The sequence below is a fragment of the Mastigoproctus giganteus genome, chromosome 8 (genome assembly GCF_048544385.1).
Source record: "Mastigoproctus giganteus isolate SK-2022 chromosome 8, ASM4854438v1, whole genome shotgun sequence".
Classification (NCBI taxonomy): domain Eukaryota; kingdom Metazoa; phylum Arthropoda; class Arachnida; order Uropygi; family Thelyphonidae; genus Mastigoproctus; species Mastigoproctus giganteus.
In genome coordinates this window covers 108,300,604-108,321,743 of record NC_143582.1, presented here as the reverse complement: position 1 = coordinate 108,321,743, position 21,140 = coordinate 108,300,604, and the positions used below count along the sequence as shown (strand labels likewise).

The 21,140-nt window shown below is 36.2% G+C and overlaps 1 protein-coding gene across 1 annotated transcript in view; it reads left to right on the top strand.

Moving 5' to 3' along the window:
* LOC150081758 (protein tolkin-like) overlaps positions 1-21,140 on the top strand; it is a 285,479-nt gene that overhangs the window by 201,005 nt on the left and 63,334 nt on the right. The window contains exons 12-15 of the mRNA XM_090379622.1: positions 804-999; positions 8,488-8,610; positions 18,026-18,186; positions 20,039-20,225. Of these exons, the coding sequence (XP_090235748.1) occupies positions 804-999; positions 8,488-8,610; positions 18,026-18,186; positions 20,039-20,225 (667 nt within the window). The remainder of the gene's footprint in view (positions 1-803; positions 1,000-8,487; positions 8,611-18,025; positions 18,187-20,038; positions 20,226-21,140) is intronic.

The window sequence follows — 21,140 nt, the reverse complement described above, 5'->3', positions numbered from 1 at the left end:
CCTTCCCAGCTGGAATATGATGGTGGAAATCTGATAATATCAACATATTTCCACCATGATTTTTATATGTTTGGACCTATGGTTTTGGTAGATATTATATTACCATGCAGACGGGCGATAACATTATGAGCATTCTCAATAACATTCTTTTAGAAGTGATGTGATTGCATTGTGCAGAGTTTTACGTTTTCTGCCAGGACAATTCCCTTCCATACAAAGGTCAATGCGTGACAACTTGAATTTGTGAAAATAATTAGAATAATATCAACCCGGTAATAAGAACTAGTTGATAAAGTGTACGAGTGCTTGTCTGTGGAGACCAACGTTAATTTTCCCAATTCGAATCAGTTCTACTGGAGGAATGGAAATACTTCCATTGATACCTGTCATAAACTGGTGCAAAGTGTTCAGCGAAGACTACAAAGGAAACCCCACCCATATTAAAAGTGATCTCAAAATGTTGTATTTTCTCTTAGTAGCCCAATACTTTTGGTAAAGATAGTAGCTGAAATTAGTTATGTAGTAACTGCATATTTTCTTTTAATTTTTCAGCGTTTGTATTACTATTTTTTATAATCTGAATTCTGATTTTGTTAACTGTGCTCGACAAGGGTAAATGCAGCGCAGTTTTATGTATTTTCTAGCTTTATAGCAGAAGATTTGAAAAATTATGATTTGCTTGTTGAAGTATATTAGCACTGTATACAATCGCGATGGTAAAGAAAAAAAAAAATAGTTAAAAAATTAGTTTCAAGTTTCCAATTCACAAATTGAAGTCATTTCCTTCGCTCTTATTTTTACAGGTGGAAAATCATGACAATTGCGTGTATGATTACTTGGAAATTCGAGATGGTCATGATCAAACTAGCTCTTTGTTAGGTAAATATTGTGGCTACAAATTACCGGAAGATGTGCGCTCTAGTGGAAACAAGATGCTTATCAAGTTTGTGTCAGATAGTTCTGTGCAGAAAGCAGGTTTTTCTGCCACATTTGTCAAGGGTGAGAATTGTTAACTTGGTTCAATTAGTTACTTAATTTCACCAGTTATTTAACTTGGTAAAACGAATTTCTGAATATTTAATGATATTTCGCTGTAGAGGGTTCATCGTCATGACCAGAAGTAAAGCACGAAAGCATGATCTAATTTTACATATCCAAGACTAATCAACTTCGGAAATACAAAATTATATCATGTACATTATTTGTGACAATACATATCGAAATTAAAATTCGGCTAATTCCAAAATAATAATAATAATAATTGTTGGACCGCACAAAGACCCATAGCATACCGAAGCAGAGACCCAACAGAATCTTTTGGCAAGTTACAGACCACCTCAAGCAGCCAATAATACCGGATTACCTCAACAATAATGAAGTAACACTAGACACTATCCGCACAGCCACCAAAATGAACAGAAACCAGAGACCAACAGAACACAAAACGCAAAGAACCATGAGCCTAGGAAAGAAGGCTACAGCAGAAGATAGAAGAGATAAGAGTGAAGATAGGCCAACTGAACCAGAACCATCGGAGTAACAGAAGTAAGAAGCTGATCAGAAAAGTAAAGGCCATCCTCAAGAAAAATAACATCAACGGCAAACAGAAGACCTATAATCAGATTATCGAAGAATACCTTGACACCTAAGCAGAATAAAAATGACATCTCGATCTCTGTGAACGGGTCTAATGTGGTAAAAGTGCACTCTCACCTGGGATGACAGACTCAGTGGGATGACAGACTCACCTTTGCTCAACACTTCGCCCATATGAAGACAAAAATATTCGCCGCTTTATGGGCTACTAGACAGGAACTGGTAGGAATTAGGGATCCTCAGCTAGCGACCAAGTACATTTTAATGTGTGTCCTGCCAATTGCAATGTATGCCTCGCAAATCTGGTCTTCAGCTCCAGATTCACATTATAAGTCCGTCCTTGGGATCGAGTACTGGTTCTTGCGATGGCTTAACAGAATTGCTGGCCACCCTTTTACTATCTCAAGGGCCATTCTATACTCAAACCTTAACATCACACCCTGGATGCAGCGGACAATTAACAGGAACATACACACTCTCGCACAAATGCTCACAGGCAGAGTGGATGCTCCAGTCCTGGATAATATTCTAGTCAAACCGCGTGCCACTGCTAGACGTTGCGGGGAAGTAAATAATCCACTGCGTCCAGTCCTGAACAATCTTAGTAGCCTGCAAAGATTCTTCCCATCAAATGCAGCGAAAATATTTAACTCACTACACATAGATGCCGAAAAACTGTGTGAGGATGCAACATACCGGAAAGAGATCTTCCAGGATTCGTATAGACTTACCAAAATATGAATCGGCTGCAAAGTACCAAAGAATTTAGAGTAAAAGAGAAACTTTCTGCTTTCAGAACAATAATAATTTGTTGACTGTAAAAATATACCTTCTGTAACAGTTATGTAAATATGTAATTTATAGATGGAATTATTAGTGAATTGTAAATATATCAGTTGTATAATGTATGTACAGAATCATCAATGTGTATATATATTAAACATAAAATGTGTATATAATATTTCGGGACGAGACTACGTGTTCAGTATATGTAACCCACTGCACGTAGTATCTCGTACCCTGATATGTACTTAGCACCCTCCTGGCACTTTGTCGTCCCGGGGTGGTTTCCTTATGGAAATAAACGGATAATAATAATAATAATAATAAAATCAGAAAACCTTGGCATTCAGCAAGAGTCTTCACCGTTACAGGGAGAGTGCTGAGAGGAAAACACATAGCAGGATATTTGATGGAAGCCAGAGCGACTTCTACAGGAAAATCGGACAAGAGGAGAAGGAACGCAACGGATCCATCCCCCAACCTGAAGGTACTCGAGGAGTTCTGGTGGGAAACCTGTGGAACCATAACGACTGTGCCCCTAGACAAATCTAGAAAACCAAGAACGCACAAAAGGTGACAGATTGGGAGATTCGGGAGGAAGACGTACAATAGTCAATCAGGAAGTCCCATATCTGGCGAACCCCAGGAATATATAACATCCACAACTACCGGTACAAGAAATTTAGGCGCCTCCGTAGCCAGGTGGGAAGGAGCAGCAGTGCGTAGCACACGCTTCTTGATTAAACCGGAGTTCGAGCCCGTCACCAACAAATACGGAGGGTGCGGAAAGGTCAGGGAATGACCACCGAAAAACGGAGCAATATGGCCTTAGTTGCTAATGCTCCTAAAAAAAAAAAACAAAAAAAAAAACCCAAGAAATTTAGCTGCATGCACACAGAGACATAGCGGAGCAGTTTACCCAGATGATGTTGCCCCTTTTACAATCCCAGTGTCTGACTCAAGCAATCACCTACATTAAGGCTAAGGACAAAGACACCACAAACCTGGAAAAATACAAACCAATTACCTGTCCCCCAACAGTGCACAGCTGTATGACTAAGACGATATCAGACCACTTGGAGGGTCAGAACATCGTGGCTGAGCAGCAGATGAGAAAAGTGTGCGAGGAGCAATTGACCATTGATGCTGCAGTTATCTTGTAAGCTTACAAGAAGTGTAAGCTTGCTCGGTGTCATTTCACCCACTGTTATTACTACTTTATATGCAGATGATTTTAGTATATCTTGTCACTCTCAAAACATGAGAATGATTGAGAGAAAACTTAAAGGTGCTCTTAACAGGATTACAACTTGAGCTGCAGATGACGGATTTCGCATATCACCTGAAAAAACTGTCTCAGTTCATTTCTGTAGAAGACGTAATCTCCATTCTGACCCAATTCTAAAGCTGGGCAACTACGATATACCTGTTGTGCTTACTATCGGATTTCTTGGTTTAACCTTAAAAAATTGACCTTTATTGACCAATATCAAACAACTTAGAACCACCTGTTTCAAGAAATTAAATATATTGAGAGAATTATCAACTACATCATGGGGTGTTGACCGTCATACACTTCTTCATTTATAGAATGCTATCATAAGATCACCCTCCCAAGTATGATCTCATGATAGCATGCTATAAATGAAGAAGTGTATCCTGCAGTGGGTTGATAATGGCTGCACTTTACCTTTTTTATCGTAAGATCAAGATTAGACTATGGGTCTAGCATAGTTTATAACTATGCTAGACATCGTGAGGTTTTTGGACCATATTCACCAGAATGGCCTGTGCATTGTTCTTGGAGCCTACCGCACATCTCCAGTCCAGAGCCGTTACGTTAAATCTCATGATCCTTCACTCTACGTGCGAAGACAAATTTTACTGCTAAATTATGCTATCAAAAGTCAACCCCTGCATCTGGCATGAAACATCTATTTATTCCAGTTTGGGAGAACTTGTATGCCATTTATCCATCAATAAATCGATCTGTTGGCATACGTCTTCGCTCATTACTTGATAATTGGCAGCTAGACCTTTCTAAAATAGTCACCACCAGTTCCACTACTCCTCAATGGGCTCTCTGTCCTGTAGAATGTGATCTGTTCCTGCGAGAATGGGAGAAAAGTAGTTTCTCCACTGACTATAACACAACTTAATAAATCTTTAATTGAAAAAAATATTAATCTTATACCCGGATTTACACAGACGGCTCCAAAACTGACCATCGGTGCTGCTGTTGTTCTTCCATCATCCACAATCTCCAGTCAGTTACCTTTAGAATGCAGTATCTTTATTGCTGAACTACAAAATGGCCATGGAAACTATAAAATTGCATCAGTTTACCCAGAATGTTATTTTTTTCCGACTCCCTCAGTGCCCTTATCACTTTACAGCAACCAAGGAAAATTATAACTATTTATTTGGTAATATTTATAACTTGCTGACTGATCTAACTAAGGACATGAAAGTAGTAAAATTTTTTTGGATCGCAAGCCATGTTGGCATATCTAGCCTTGAGAGTGCTGACCATGCAGTCAAATCTACTGTGGAACCAGTTTACGCCTATTTCAAAATCCCTTTCACTGACTATAATCTTATACCCGGATTTACACAGACGGCTCCAAAACTGACCATCATGTCTTATAACAAGGCGAAGTATGAATCACTGGAAAACCATCTGGAAAAACCAAGAAGGCAACAAACTCCTTCAGATTAAACGGGATCTCCAATCTTGGCCCTCTAGCTTCCTCTCGAACCAAAAGGAAGAAGTCACGCTTTGCAAGGCTAAAAATAGGACATAAACACCTTACTCACTTTTATCTTCTTTCTTCCCTAGATCCACTTTTCTGTCCGAACTTCCATGCTCAAATAACAGTCCAGAATATCACAGTTGACTGCCCCTCTATAATGGAGTACGGCAAACAAAAAAAATTTTTTTTTTTCTGTTTATACTCCGGCACGACAACCAAGTCAGTAGAGTTTACAATAATCGTCAATACAAATATTTATCGTATTTAGTAGTCAAGGGCTTGAACCCCGGTCCACTCAAGGAACGCGTGCTATGCACTCTCGCTCCTGACCACTGGGCTACGCCAGGCCTAAACCACATTCTTATTAAGGCATAAAGCCGAAATCACTTATACTTTTCAACAAATTTTAGACAAAAGGTCTGACATTAATACAGTTTTCACTTTCCTAAAAGGATAAAATGCTATGACGGAATATAGTGCTTAAATCCCACGCAATACACATCTCACTTTTAATAAAATGGACCTCTTAATTATGAAAAGCATAATTAAGAGGTCCATTGTTTGGCGCATAATGGTGCACAGCTGCCGTAGCGCCGTTAAACCTCCAACAACAAGAACCTTGCTCTGTGAACAAATAAATTAAATGCTTTTACAGAAATCCTTCAGACATTTATGCATACCTCTTTCAATATCTCATCCATTGAAAGCTGTAGAATTAATTGCCTTACCTAAAACACAGATAAAATGTCTCAAATTCTCAAGTTTAGTCACTGAGACAAAACTTGAATTTGACTGAACCACGTAACAAAAGAAGCAACTTCCAGAAAAACAGTTTCCATGTCTACTAATACGAATCGTTGGTTTAATATTCAACTTAAAAGAAGCCACAGAGAATGGAACCGAGCACTCTCTTGTCCCCAGTAAATTTTAAAAGTAGAGCACATTTTCAAACAAAATTTAAAGAAGGCTTACAATTCGCAAATAAAAAGCTAGAAACGTCCCTCCTCACTTGGTTGGTTATTGAGCTTAGGCCGAAAACCAACTTCGGCACACTGAAGTTCAAAAATGGATGTCAAATAACATACACCTATCTGGTATGCTTCTATCACTGCATTAAGGCTCTTATATCCCTAGCCAGCAGAAGTTTCTCCCCCTTACTTTTAAGTTAAAAATAGACCAACAATCCCGGAAACAAATACAGTGTACCCTTTATCTTTAAATTTCATTGGACCAGAGGGGAAATCCATTCACAGCACTGACAAGCATAATTAAGAGGTCTTGTACTTCAAAACAAACTGGATCTCAAAGGAAAACGTACGGAACAAAACTTCTGTATGCGCTCAAGCAGACAAAAATACCACCCTAGTGAAAATACGGGCAATTCTAAAAATATAGCAAAAGCTCCTGCAACACATTCACAAAAAAAAAAAAGAAAAAAAAAAAAAAAGAAGTCAATAACCATGTGGTTTTATATGTATATATATAAAAGTGCTATTTTTGGATATATATATATATCAAATCAAATAAAAAAATAAATAAGTGCTGTTTACACTTCGGCACGACCACATAAGTCAAAGGAGTTTAAACTATCCATTTTTGACAAAAATACAATAATTTCTGTATTTAGTAGTTACGTGGGCTTAAAACGCGCGTGGTATTGCACTCCCACTCTAACCAATTCGCTGTATAGTAGAATAAGAAACAGCATATAAAAATAACAAATTATTAAAATGTACCCCTCTTAGATCACTTTAGTATAAAAAAATACAGTTGGCATCACGTAAATTCGAGGTACGTGAGAGTTTTATGAAAGATCATTTTGACAATTTATCAAATTCATTATACTGAAAATGGTAAAATTAGTTAACATAGTGAAGGCATAAGGCCAAGGCCTTATATACACTACACTGGCCTACCAAAAACCATAGAATATTTGTAGTTATGAAAAAACTTATATTCTTTCAAAGAAATGAATACCGTAAGTCAACTGCTTTAATGCGTCATGGAGGACTTTCTATACATTTTTGGTAGAAAGTTAGTTGTATTCCTCCTTCACTCCTGATAATATCCAGATTCGCTCTTAATGTATAGCATTCGTGAACTCCACTGACGAAGATGGCCGTCTTGGCTTTGCCTAATTCTACGTTCCAGTTCATCCCAGAGATGTTCATTTGAGTTGAGGTTGGAACTCGGTGTCGGCCACGGCAATGTTTTTAATGTTATTTCCTTCGAGCAACACATCCACAATCCATGACTGTGGCAAGTATTGGTTTTAGGCTCATCAGCAACTTAGGCCATACTGCACAATATATAATGTCTGTAAATTGTGTGTTCTTTGGTCGATTTGCTGTTTGCTGGACGAAACCTCCCGAATTTCTTGGATTAAAAACCATACTACCCTCGCCTGAGACCGACTAACCCAGCGACGTTGTGAAAAAGGCCCATAAAAGTTCCTCTCGTCACTGTGACGGGTTCTTTGATTGTGGCATGGATTGTCAGAAGGTGTTAGGGCCGCTTCCATAAAATTGCCAGTGTAAGCACATAGAATTGTCCAGAATATCAGTGTAACATGCAGCATTCATAGTTCCATGCTTGCACTAATGTTGCTTTGCACTCATAGTTTCATGCGGTGGACCTTGTCCATACCATGGAAAACACCTCCTTAAGTGTGTTCCCAGACGTACCCAAACACCTCCACGAGACTGAAAGGCAATTTACATTGATCTGCAGTCTAGGTTAATTCGCCTTGTAAAATGCCAATCGATATTAACCTTTTTTTTTTTTTGTCAACAAAGTCGCACTGGACCGTGGTTATTCCTTAAAATTTCATTTTGTGCAACTCTACACATGTCGGAGAAGGCATTTAACCGTTTGCTTGTGACCTTCCCCAGTTCCAAATTATTCTGATTGTTTAGGGTCAATTGGTGAAATGAAGGAAGCAGTCTCGAAAATGGCAATCTGTATTTTATGCCTACCTGGCCGTTTCTTAGATTAATCACCTCCGGACTTCCACTTCTTCAGCATACTTGCCAAATATTTTTTCTACATCTTTCCCATCATACTGTATGATGTAATTCATATGTGCAACTGGATAAACGAACCTTAATACATTCAATCACCCAACTGTCACCCTCTGAAGCTGTACACCGCTGATAGACCGAAATATGAGCATATTTCGTCATACACAGTTTTCTGCCTTATTTATGTATATACGCACGCTCTTCCTCGGTTTTTCTTTCAAAATCGTGATATGTATCAACCGGTTATTGAAGTGAAATTTTATTACTTTTCAAAAAATAGTTTATAATTTTTGAATTATTGTTTTTTGTTTCCAGCACTATTTTGTTTTCTGCAGAATATGATGAATGCCGCGGTGAAGATCATGGCTGTGAACAAGATTGTATCAACACTCTTGGAGGATATCGCTGCGAATGTCGCATTGGATACGAGCTCCATTCCGATGGCAGAAAGTGCGAAGGTAACATTTTATTATTTTTTAAACGCATATTTCGGTCTTAGTATAATTCACAAAGAGATTATTCTATCAAAATTTATTAAAACATGAACCTATTATTAAATATAGAATGTAAATGTGATTGTACTGGCAAACTTTTATATGAGATTTTATTTCTCATAGAAAGAATGAAAGGTTTCGGACGCTTGATGAAAACGAGAGGAAATTTGGTTGAACAGTATATGAACGAGATTAGAATATCATTCCATGATTACTTTAAGCATATTCTTCCTATACGTTACTGTGTTAAATATTTATGTTTTGGGGGTCCTAATTATCCAATCCTTAATTGTCAATGAGACGTTGGTCTTGAAAGGACCCGTCGTCTTCTTACCCGTTTTACTATTGAAGTTTTCTACACCCCACCCCTTTTTTGGGGCGACACACGTCCAGTATGACGCACTTCACTGAAATGTTTTCCCATCCATCAGTCTTAACTTTATTTTTTTATTCTTAGTTTACACTTTTCTTATGAAATTTTAATAAGCAGAATCAAGAGTCCAGTTATCTTTAATAAAGAAGTGTTTATTTCATTTCATTTTGAAATTATGACTTACAAATTGCTTTCGATTCTTAATGTATTTGAGAAATCATTTCAAATATTAATTACTGAAAGTAATTAAACTTTCGCCTAAAATTGTATTAACTAGACTGTCTGCATGTGCCGTATTAATCACCAAGTAGCGATAATTAGCATATAGTTTGTTACAAAATTTACGAGCCAAACTAATGAGCATAACCACAGTCGAAACACGAATTTCATTAAACTCAGCCAATATTGCTATTTTTATGAATATTTCCGGATGACTGTTATACAAATAAAGAACTCAGTGATGCCGTTCAACAAAGGCAGTGGTAATTCCTGAATTGCGTGAGTGTTTCTCCCAACGAATTCCACGACACACTCATTCCCATTAACAGACCTTCCTTTGAGAGCCAACAGATGCAAGAGAACGCCATCAGCTCACTTTAAATAGATTCCAAATTTCCGAATGATCTAATGACCACACGGCAATTTTTCTATTATACATTACAGACTGTTTAAAAACAAATGCATAACGGAATAATAATAAACTCATTAGTGTTGAGCATTTATTAGAGGTAAATTGATGTTGTTTTACGCAGTAATTATGCATTTCTTATCTAAAGTAATTGTCCTGAATGAAAACACAGAATAGTGGCTGCATTCGAACAGCCATTATTTTCATTCAAGTCGGGAACGTTTCGTTTACAATGTTTGTTCAAGCCAAACAAATTAGGTAATGTACGCACTACCTAACTTGTTTCGTAACAATATTCTAAATAAATACTAATATTTTAAAAAAGGATCGGATCTGCTGTTCGAGATTCATCGTAGCATTTCTATGGGCGAAACCTGGGACCGGGTGAGCTATGAAATCGGAATTGTTCCTGAAAACTGCACAGGGATTAAATAATTTAGTGCCTATCACTCTCTTCATTCTCTGGTAATGCCCAAAATATACTTTCATTTATATTGATATTTCTGTGGTGGGGAAAACTCGGAGTTATGATTTAGTCTTAATAAAGCTTCCCAGGGACAGACCAACGAAACATGCGCTGAAAAGTTGTCGATCCGACATTTTCTTCTCAGCATATGAAACTAATAATGATTAACATTACCATTAGCAAAGTCACATGATGCAAGAAAGCAAGTTTATATAGCATCAGCCAAAAAAAAAAAAAAAAAAAAAAAAAAAAATCTCATTTCCCCCATCCACTCGCTCCAAATATTTGTCAAGTTCTGCCTTGAATCTATTTAATCTATCAGCTTCAACGACAGATGGAAGTTAGTTCCAGCAATCAACCACCCGCTGGCTAAATGCAAACTTCCGCACATCTTACAATCATCCTTCCTCAATTTGAATTTATGCCCTCTCAGGCGATTATTCTGAGCAAGAGGAAGAATCCCATCAGCATTGAGCATGCTCAAACCATTCAAGGCTTTATGCACCTCAATCAGATCACCTCGCAGGTGCCTAGTCTCCAGACACTATAAATTGCAAAACTTAAGCCTTTCTTCGTAAGAGCAACTCTTTGTTCCATTCACTAATCTTGTTGTCCTTCTCTGTACTCGTTCTAACAGCTCTTATAAGGAGGTTGGAGGTGGAGACTGTAAAATCTGAATTGATCCTAAAACCTTCCCAAGGACATACAGAAAATACGCTGAAAAGTTTTACATTTCCTTGTAGGGTAACGGTCAAACGCTCGAAACCCTTCCGTTTGCGCATACAGAATTCGAAATTTAATTAAAAATATGTTGAATATCTATGGGTCCAATTTACTGAAATGTTTTGGAATATAGACATGTTGTTGGATTAGATATGGTGATTCCATGTCATGATCGCCACGATCTTTCTCTTTCTTCTTCCATCCCCCTTTCTTTTTGTTTTTGTTCATGCAAGTTAAATCACACCTGTTAAACAAAATGAAAACTGTGTTTGAACTATGTGCACGGTATAATCCTCGATTTTTGCATCTGCAACATTAAATCATTTATCATTCGAACAATCCCAACCAGGAAACGATAATCAGAATTTAACGAGTTAATTTTTAAATGCGTGATTAAATAATTGATGCAGCAACGAAAATGATTAACTGGCATTGTAAATCGGAATATTATAAACACAATCATAACAACTGAACCAATAGTGTACTGGATAAAAGCGACTGGGTATTTTTTTTTTTTTATTTTATTTTATTTTAACAAATTTCCTTTATTAAGTAAAAGGTTAAACTATAAAAATGCAACAAAACATAAAAGGGAATTTGATCTGGTAAATCTGGATCGACTAATTCAAACCCAATTACTATAATAATTAATGATAAACACCAACCAAGAAATTAAACTAAAAATTTACTATACAATGAAATAATATACAATGAAATGTGATGAAAATAAAAATAATAATAATAAATATAAAAATATAAAAAAAATATATATATATATATATATATATATATATATATATATATAAATAAAAATAAAAATAAAAACACTGATTAAATTATAGTATGTATTAAATTATAGTTTTATAATCAAACCCAATTGATTACATACTGAAGTAAGTGTGTGTGTGTGTACATACATATATATGAAGTATTAATAGTAGCAAATGATGCAAGGAAGCAAGCTTATACAGCAACAGCCAACAAAAAAAAAAAAAAAAATCCCATTTATCTAGTTCTCTATTATTCAAACAATCCACTTCCACAACAACGGATGGAAGTTTGATCCAGCAATCAACCATTCGTTTGCTGGAGGCAAACTTCCGCACATGTGGGCGCCTCCGTAGCCAGGTGGGAAGGAGCAGCAGTGCGTACCACACGCTTCTTGATTAGACCGGGGTTCGAGCCCGTCACCACCAAATATGGAGGATGCGGAAAGGTCAAGGAATGACCACCGCATATTCCGGAGCAATATGGCCTTAGTTGCTAATGCTCCTAAAAAAAAAAAACCAAACAAACCGCACATGTATTCTGCAACCATTCTTCCTCAATTTGAATTTATGCCCCATGTGCATAGTCTGAGCAAGAGTTTGCTCAGACTATGCAAACATCAGCAATGAGTTCGCTCAAGCCTCACCTCAATCAGATCATCTCGCAGGTGCCTAGCCTCAAGACGCTGCAATTTGCAGAAGTGAAGCCTTTCTTGGTAAGAGCGCCCTTTTGTTCCCCTCACTAATCTCGTTGCCCTTCTCTGTACCCGCTCCAGCAACTCTACATCCTTCCTAAAATGAGACCTCCAGACCTGTATGCAGTACCCATAGTGTGGCGTGAATATTGCTTATACAATGGGATAATCATCTCCTTATCCCTGCTAGCAAAATTCTTATGTATCATTGACGAAACCCCCAAACCTCCCCTGTTAGTTTGTCTGCACTGCCTCAGAGAACTTCATATTAGACTATACAGTTACTCCAGGTAACTGTGCAGTCTAATATGAAGGTTCCCTATCATTTTCCTCTACCCTGAGTATGGTACCACACAGTTGATACATTACTCTAGGATTACTGCTACCTGTATTTGTCAATGTTGAACTTCAATTGCGTGAGTGTTTCTCCCTGCGAATTCCACGACACACTCATTCCCATTAACAGACTTCCCATCAGCCTAATTTTCATGCAGTACTCGAGATTTCACCATTGCCTTATATAATGAGATAGTCACCTCCTTATCCCTCTAGCAAATTTGTGCATATCATTGACAAAACCCCATGATGAAAAATGCTCTCATGATTATGGCTAAGGGTTTTCTTACCTCTCAACTTTGTTCAGTTGTGTGTGACAGCTCATTGTGCTGAGTTAGTGACTGAACTAGGAGGCGATTCTTTGCACTAGTGTAAAGTGTGTCGGCCAATGATTGGCCGACACACACAGTTATTCTTTTTCTTCCCAACTAAACATTGACTGAAAAATTGAACGAAGTGATATAAATGAGAAATATAAATAAAGAGCATGTCATTGGGAAAGGAATTTACTAATTAAACTAACCACTGCACCGTAACATTATTTTACCTATATTTTTAATAAACATTGTTTTTTTTTTTTTTTTTTTTTTTTTTTTTTTTACCTTTATTGCCAATGGACACTGTATTCTGCGACCACTTGGATCACAAATTTTCCTGCAAATTTTTTCATGCTTCTTCCTGGTTCTGATAATGAAATTTTTCTTTTAAAAAAATTATGGTCGGTGTATTTTGAATAGTACTAGACTTCTGCTGCTATTCCCTTCAAATTTCTCTGCGACATTGTCAATTGATCCAAGTCCGTAGAAATACTTCCAGTTTTTTACGGAATCCATCTCTTCAATAACTGTGCGACTCATCAATTAAATTGGAAACTCGTCCTGGTTTCTTTGTTGTAATTTAACAAGTGACCAGTCCTCCCGATCTTTCTTCCTCATCCTCATCCTCCAAAGTTGCTTTCGTCCTTTCTAATTCAAGTAAGTCGTCATTTGATAGAAATTCACTGTGCGAATTTAACAACTCTATCACATCGCCCTCCTCAGCTTCATTTAAGCCGACTTCTTGTGAAAATTTAACAATGTCCGTCATTATTATTGTTTGTTCATCAAAGCCTTGGAAATCATACGAGTTACTCACCTTGTGGTCGTAATTTCTAACACACCAAATTTTTTTTTTTTTTTTTTTTTTCTGTTTATACTCCGGCACGACAACCAAGTCAGTGGAGTTCACAATAAATCGTCAATACAAATATTTATCGTATTTAATAGTCACGGGCTTGAACCCCGGTTCACTCAAGGAACGCGTACAATGCACTCTCGCTCCTGACCACTGGGCTACGTCAGGCCTAAAAAAAACTTTACATTCTAGAACCGTGGTGGCGAACCTATGACACGTGGGTCAGATACTGACCCACGAAGGCTTTGTAAGTAACCCACGCGCACGCGTTCAATGTTGAACATTTGATTTCACCCAAAGATTTTACAATATTATTGATGCCACGTATGATGTAATTTTCGACAGAATGCTTGAACCATCACACTTGCCAACACTTTCTGTTCCACGAATCATGTGGGATAATGAGTTCCTTAAATAATTCGCCTTGTACAGATTGCGCTTTGATCCATACGTTGGATCAAGGCCGTTGCAGCATTTAGTGGCTCATTCCATTGTATTAACTTGATGATTAATCTTAGGTGACTGAATCCAAATGACGACTTACTGTGCTGTTTTAGTGACTGTTTCTGGATGGCTTTATTATGCTGCCTTAGTGACTAATAATGGACGGTGGCTCATTATGCTGTCTTAGTGACTGAACTAGATGGTGGCTTAGTGTGTGTGTGTGTGCTACCTTAGTGACTAATCCTGGATGGTAGTTCGTTGTGCTATGGTGACTACTCCTGGATGACGGCTCATTGTGCTGACTTAGTAACTGTCTGAACTAGGTGATGATTCTTTGCGCTGTCGTAGCAAGTGATCAATGCGATAATAGCGGGGATGCCAAAGATTGGCCCTAAACACAATAAATATAATGTAATGTGTTTTTTTTTTTTTTTTTTTTTTTTGAGAAATTCAACTCTATTGTTATCGAACTTCTCATTTATGTTGATCGGGTAAGTTGGTCCAGGGGCATTGTCCAGAAGCAACAACGCATTTAACGTGATATTATTATTTTTGCAATATTTCTCTAATGGAGGGCAGAATTGAAGTAAACCATCCATCGTAAATCTTTCTAGTTACCAACCCTTTTTATTTGATCGTCACATAACAGGAAGAGTTTTTTTTTTTTTTAACATTCTTTAAGAGCTCTTGGATTCTCTCTCTCTCTTTTTGTGATTTTGTGATATATTAGCATGAGCTTCAATTGAAAGCCCCCTTCAGAATGTTCTCCTAAAATAGCGGTTAATTTATCTTTTTCGGCCTTAAACCCAGATAAGGACTTCCTAGCGGTAAATAAAAGTTATTCTGTCCATTCTTTTCCAAAAATAAAAATATCGTCTACACTGAAGATTTTACATGGTAAATATCCTTTCCATTTTACTCTAGCTTGCAAGTTTTACGTTACGCTTCTGCTGTTTCAAAATCAGCACTAGGTCCCTCACCTAGTGCTGATTTGGCGTCCCTCACCTTTGGCGCCTTTAGAAATCTACAGTTCCCGACTTTCTCGATTTGAAGTTCCTGGTATATAGATCGAAGGGCATTTAAAGGCAATTAACTCGTCACGGAATTAACTGATATGCACATTGTGTGTTCAAATCAAGAAAATATTGATAAATTTGTTTTACTAGTGTTTATTTATCTGAAAAATGAAAATGCTTAAGTTTTAGAACTTCCCAGAACTATCATTGTAACATGCGTGTCTACCTATCTTTATCCATGGCACGTCTAAGAACATATTAACATACCCTCAATAACGACGGATATTGATGGCCCACTGTAGTGTACCCCTCTTCTTACCCGGTTGCCAAGTCAGGCCAACTTATCTAATATAAAAGTCAACGCCACCAGTAATATATTTAATATTGTAATGGAATTCTACACACCATCCAAAAATAAATGAATAAAATAAATAACTAATAAATATTACATAATTTTTTTATGGCAATAGTTTACGAAGAAACTAACTAACGTATAGATTTGTGTTATAGCATCGTGTTTATATGTAACCAACTACTAAGTAGTTACAAATTGGCATCATTTAAGCATATCTCATATTGTGAATGCCCTTACAATGAGTTGCCATGATATTGCACTACCTCAAATAAGCTTCACCAATGGGGAAGATTGCTGTTACTTATCCTCGGCGGATACCATCACCTAGACGGCACCGATTCAGAGCTAATTGGCTCTTCATCGGTGGGTGGCTAGGTACCTTGGTGTTGCAATGATGACAACCCAGTTGTGAAGTATAACTCCACAATATGAGAGATGCCTGATGGTGTACTGTAATTGAAAATTACATAATTTGTTTAGGATGTAATCAAAGTTAAACTCAGAAAAACAATTAAGCAAATCCTTCAAATTAATAAATGGATCAGTGGTTAATAACTTTAAGAATGACTTGTAATGAACCACGGTTATTAACTTGTCTAATTTTGCGTTCCAATAAATTTTTTGTCCGCTTTTGTTATTTATTTTTTTATTTTTCCAATAATTTGGTATTGGAAAAGTTAATTTGGTAAAGAAGCGGGATACAATTTCAATACCCGTGCTGAAATTAGCATTAGTGGATGCATATGATGCAAGAAAACAAGCTTATATACAGCATCAGCCTTCCTATTTCACCCATCAATTCAGTCCAAATGTTTGTCTAGTTCTGCCTTCAATTTATTTAAGAGAGCCCAACTGTTGATAAAGTATAGTTGTTTTAGATTTCGTAGGGGCAGATCGAAATTTTCGTAGAGACTCCTCAGAATTGATAGTTTACCAACTGCGTAAAATTCAAATGATAATCCTCGAGCATCGATTTATTACTGGAGTCTCATAGGAAGAAAAATAATTAAATTCATTGCAAAATTTATTTATTTTTAGGTAAAAAATGAAATATTAACGTTCTTATTTTGGTTTGTTTATTTCAAGCTTTCAAACTTATTACTGCGGTACGTTGTAGCAATTAATATTTGACCATAAAATCTCAATAAGATAATAACTTGTAAATTCTTACAAGCTCCTCAAAACTGAAGTGTCACCAGATCCCTACACCGTGACTTCATTACAAAAAAAAGTTAATATTCACTAACGGATTTAGCAAAATTAAACAATCAAAACAAATAATATTTGATGCAAGAAGCTGCTGAGATAACAACATAATATTTAAAAGTGAGAAATGTTTAAAGGAAATACTGAGACAGAGCGAAATTAAATGAAGGTAGAAGCGGCAGTTTTCACGAGCAGTTATAAATTAACAGTATTGATTGGATGCAGTGGGGAAGAGTAGCAATTTCTTGTTTGCATGAGGGTAGATGAAATTTTCAGCGGCCCTGATCATAATGGGTTGACGTGGCAGATGTTTAGATAGTCTGCCACATGTCGCTGGCTCGAGTTTTTCATGTTTATTTTGCATGAAGGACTGTAATTCCTACTGCATACACCAGATGTACGGTGTATATAAAGTCCATTCGGTTCCTTTAAAATAGATGAGCACAAAATGTTTCTGTGGGAGAAATTCAACCAGAAGTGAATTTGAGCGCACGTCAACAGCTGCATGTTCAGTTAATCATTTCAGGAGATGTTCCACTGTTTCTCTCTCATTCAGTGATTTTGACAAAATCGGTTATCATCTGTCAGTAAGTCTGACATGACATTTATAGCTGCAGTAATCCAGCTTGTTTAGAACGCCTTGTTTTTGTAGCTTCTGAGTATCAAGTAAAATGAAAGTTGCATGATTTTATCATGTGAACTGGCAAAATGAGACTGTCGTCGTTTTCTGTTTAGTCTATTTTGATTTTCCCCCCTTTATATATATTAACGGACTGCAGGATGTCACCAGTGAGAAAATAAAGGACTCTTTCGATTGCGAATAAAATTAAAATTGCTTTGGTAGACTCATAAATTAGCAAGGAACAAATCGTCAGATTTTATCGATCAAAAGTTTTAAGTTTGCTCATAGAAATATGAAATAATTGCTTTGTTTTTTTATGTTATATGATGTACTAAATATATTTCAAATACATCGAATTTATTCCGTGCATTAGATCCTCTTTGTACTAAAATAAAAGCCAGCCAATTACTTAATCGTTTATTAAAGAAACTTTAAAAAGCGCCTTAAAATGGCAGTTTCAGACTTCCTAAGATTTTCTTTACTGGCGAAGAGTTTTCACAGAACTGTGTTCGTTTATGATACTAAAAGTGCTTGAACCTCATAAAGTTTACTTTTTATTTCTTCTGATTATCTAGATGCATGCGGTGGATTGCTTCATGCAACCAACGGAACAATAATCAGTCCATCATTTCCCGATCTCTACCCTCCAAATAAGAACTGTATCTGGGAAATAGTAGCACCTCTGCAGTACAGAATCACCCTAAACTTTACTCATTTCGATTTGGAAGGAAATAACGTAAGTTTTGTTTCTATCAGAAGTCGACTTATAAATTTGAGACATTTCTAAGGGTAACATTCTGGTAGTTAATAATTATTAGCAATAAATTTTGCTGAATTTATTAAGGTGATAATTTAGTTTATTGATAATAAACTAAATTTCAAGTTGTGAAATTCATAATATAACCAACCGATTAAGATATGAATAACAAAAAATAATTGTTTTCATTAATTAATCATTAAAATAATAGTTGTCCAGGATAGAATAAAGAGGCTATGTACAATTAATTTATTAAAATTAATTAACCAAATTATAATTAATAAATTGTTAATTATAATTTATTAATCTTACGAGACGCAAACTGTGAGTTGTTTCTTTTAGCAGTTTGTATTCACTACATATTATCTGAAAACTATATTCATTAAGTATATATAGAGTAATTAAAATATTTAATTACTAATTGTCAGAGGACAGATAGTGTTTCAAGACAATTTTTGCCTCGCATGTGTTTCATGTAAAGGAAATTTAATAAATATTGCCTTATTCTGCGCAGAGAAGATATGGTGCGCAGGTATCAAGTTTTTCTTTAATATAATTAAGCTATATGTTATTTGTGCGCTGAATGCAACTCATTTTAAAAATCGAAATTTTTGATATCCGCTAACATGAGATTTTGTGGGCAACCTTGTCACCGCTTGCAGATATATACAATACCGTAACAGGTAAAAAAAAATATGGCAGACACTGGATGAAACGGAAATCGATTCTTTGTATAATTATCACCTGTGCATTTTAGATTAGTTTACATTAGGATGAAATGTAAAATTAAAAGTAATTAAATTTTTTGTGTGCATACATAAAATACTATATTATGTAGCCTAAGTTCTCTAATTTATCTAATTAGAGAAATTGCTACATATAATTTACCGCATAGAGTTGAAAAGTTTAAAAGACAGGAGAAAGAATTTAACCGAAAAAATAAATATTTCTAAATTTGATTAGAAAAAGAATTTGGTTTAATTTAATTCATTTAATTTAAACCGTTTCCTGGAGGCTATTTCCTGATTCGTCTGCTTTCTGTCAATATATATATATATATTTTTATTTATTTATTTTTTTTGTCTTTAATATAATGGCATTAGCAGCAGTAACTGACAATTTTGAAAATCATTTTCACATAAATTGGGCAGATTTTGCTCCTCCAATCAATTCCTTCAGTATATTTCAGAAGCACTTGTCTTCATGCCTAAGACACTTGCGCATTTAAAAAATAATAACATTCAGAACTTAAAAATAACTCTATTTATCGTTTTTAAATTACGGCTGTGTTTCATCTGTAACGTGTAAATGCAGTTAAATGATTTCGTGTCAAGTTTAAGAGATAGAGTTAGAATTTGAGGATAAATGAAAGTTACAAACTAGATTTAAGTTATCCGAAACTATTAGATCTCGTTTGAGCATTGCCGGATAGCGCCATGATCTCGTTCAGGTACGATTGACGGTTATTGAGATATGTGGAATTCGATATAAACTATGTCGCATCTAGTTTCGGTTCTGAGTGTGCAGAAGTTTCCGTATCAAAGTACAGTATAAAGAACAGAGAATGACGAGACAAAGATAAGACCTTTGTTATTAAAAGGCTACAAAGCATGGGGAGGGGGAGAGATACATTGAAAGATTTTATGAATGTTAAGTGCGCATATTTTTTTTTTATTATTTTATTATTTTTTTAATGCCAGCTACCAGTTTGTAGCCTTTCTGCCCCCTTCGCCCATTTTCTATTAAAAAAGGCACTTTGGAACTATTTCTACATTTAATTCATTTCAAATATATATTATTATTATTATTATTTTTTTTTTTTCTGATTTAGCAAGACTGCGAATACGACAGCATTGACGTCAGAAGTAAAATGGGCGACACAGAAGTTAGGAAGCATGGTATATTCTGTGGCTCTCGATTGCCTCCTATTATTACGTCAGAAGGAAATAATTTGCGGATCGAATTTAGTTCTGATAATTCTGTCCAGAAAAGCGGATTTGCTGCCATATTTTTCACAGGTAAGTAGAGAGAGAGCGATTTGATTAGTATTTTGAAGTTGAATTTATTTTTATTGGTTATTTGTTTCAGTTTAATGGGTAGTACCTGTTCATTAACCTCTGTACACAACAGTGGTTTATGAATAGGTACCACCCATTATACACTGTCCTACCATTAATATCCGAACACTCCTCCATGGACGGGAAAACATGCATGTCCTATGCATGCAACACGACACAGAATCTGCTATAAATATGCACACTGGGCTTTGAACATTCATTTTTCATTTATTTACACACACAAAATTTTATGTACATTTTCAAGATTTATACATTAATTTATATACAAGATTTATATACAATTTAAAAAATATATATTCTCTTGGGGGGGGGGGGGTGAACATCTGTATGTGTGTATTTGCGTTTCCGGGTGGCTCCTAGGCTGAAAGCCCATCTCCACCTTGTCCTCTGTGTTGGTACAGGAACTCTGTATAGCGGGCCTGGAAAACGTGTAAATGTTTGGGGCTGAGATGTTAGTGTGTGTTCTGTTTTGTGTCAGGCCACTTTTCCACCAGGGAGCACCCAACAGCTGGGCAGCTGCTGCCTGGTGTCCAACCCTGGCACTAGAATCCAGGCCTGGGTCTATTATCACCTGTTATATGCGAAAAGCACTAAATCCTGTCCTGCATCCACTGGAAGTAGTGCAATACCAGTGGGTGCCCACAATCCCACTCCCAGGTAGCCCACACCTGGAAGACAGCAAAAAAAAAATAATAATAAATAAATAAAATAAAATAAAAATAGTTATAAAAAATGAATAATAAAATCGTTACTGAGAGAAAAAAAAGAGAGAGAGGAGAAGTTGAGGAGATCACTTAATCACATCCTCTGAGAGCCAGGGATCTTAATTCAAGACGCTTCTTGATAACATTTGTA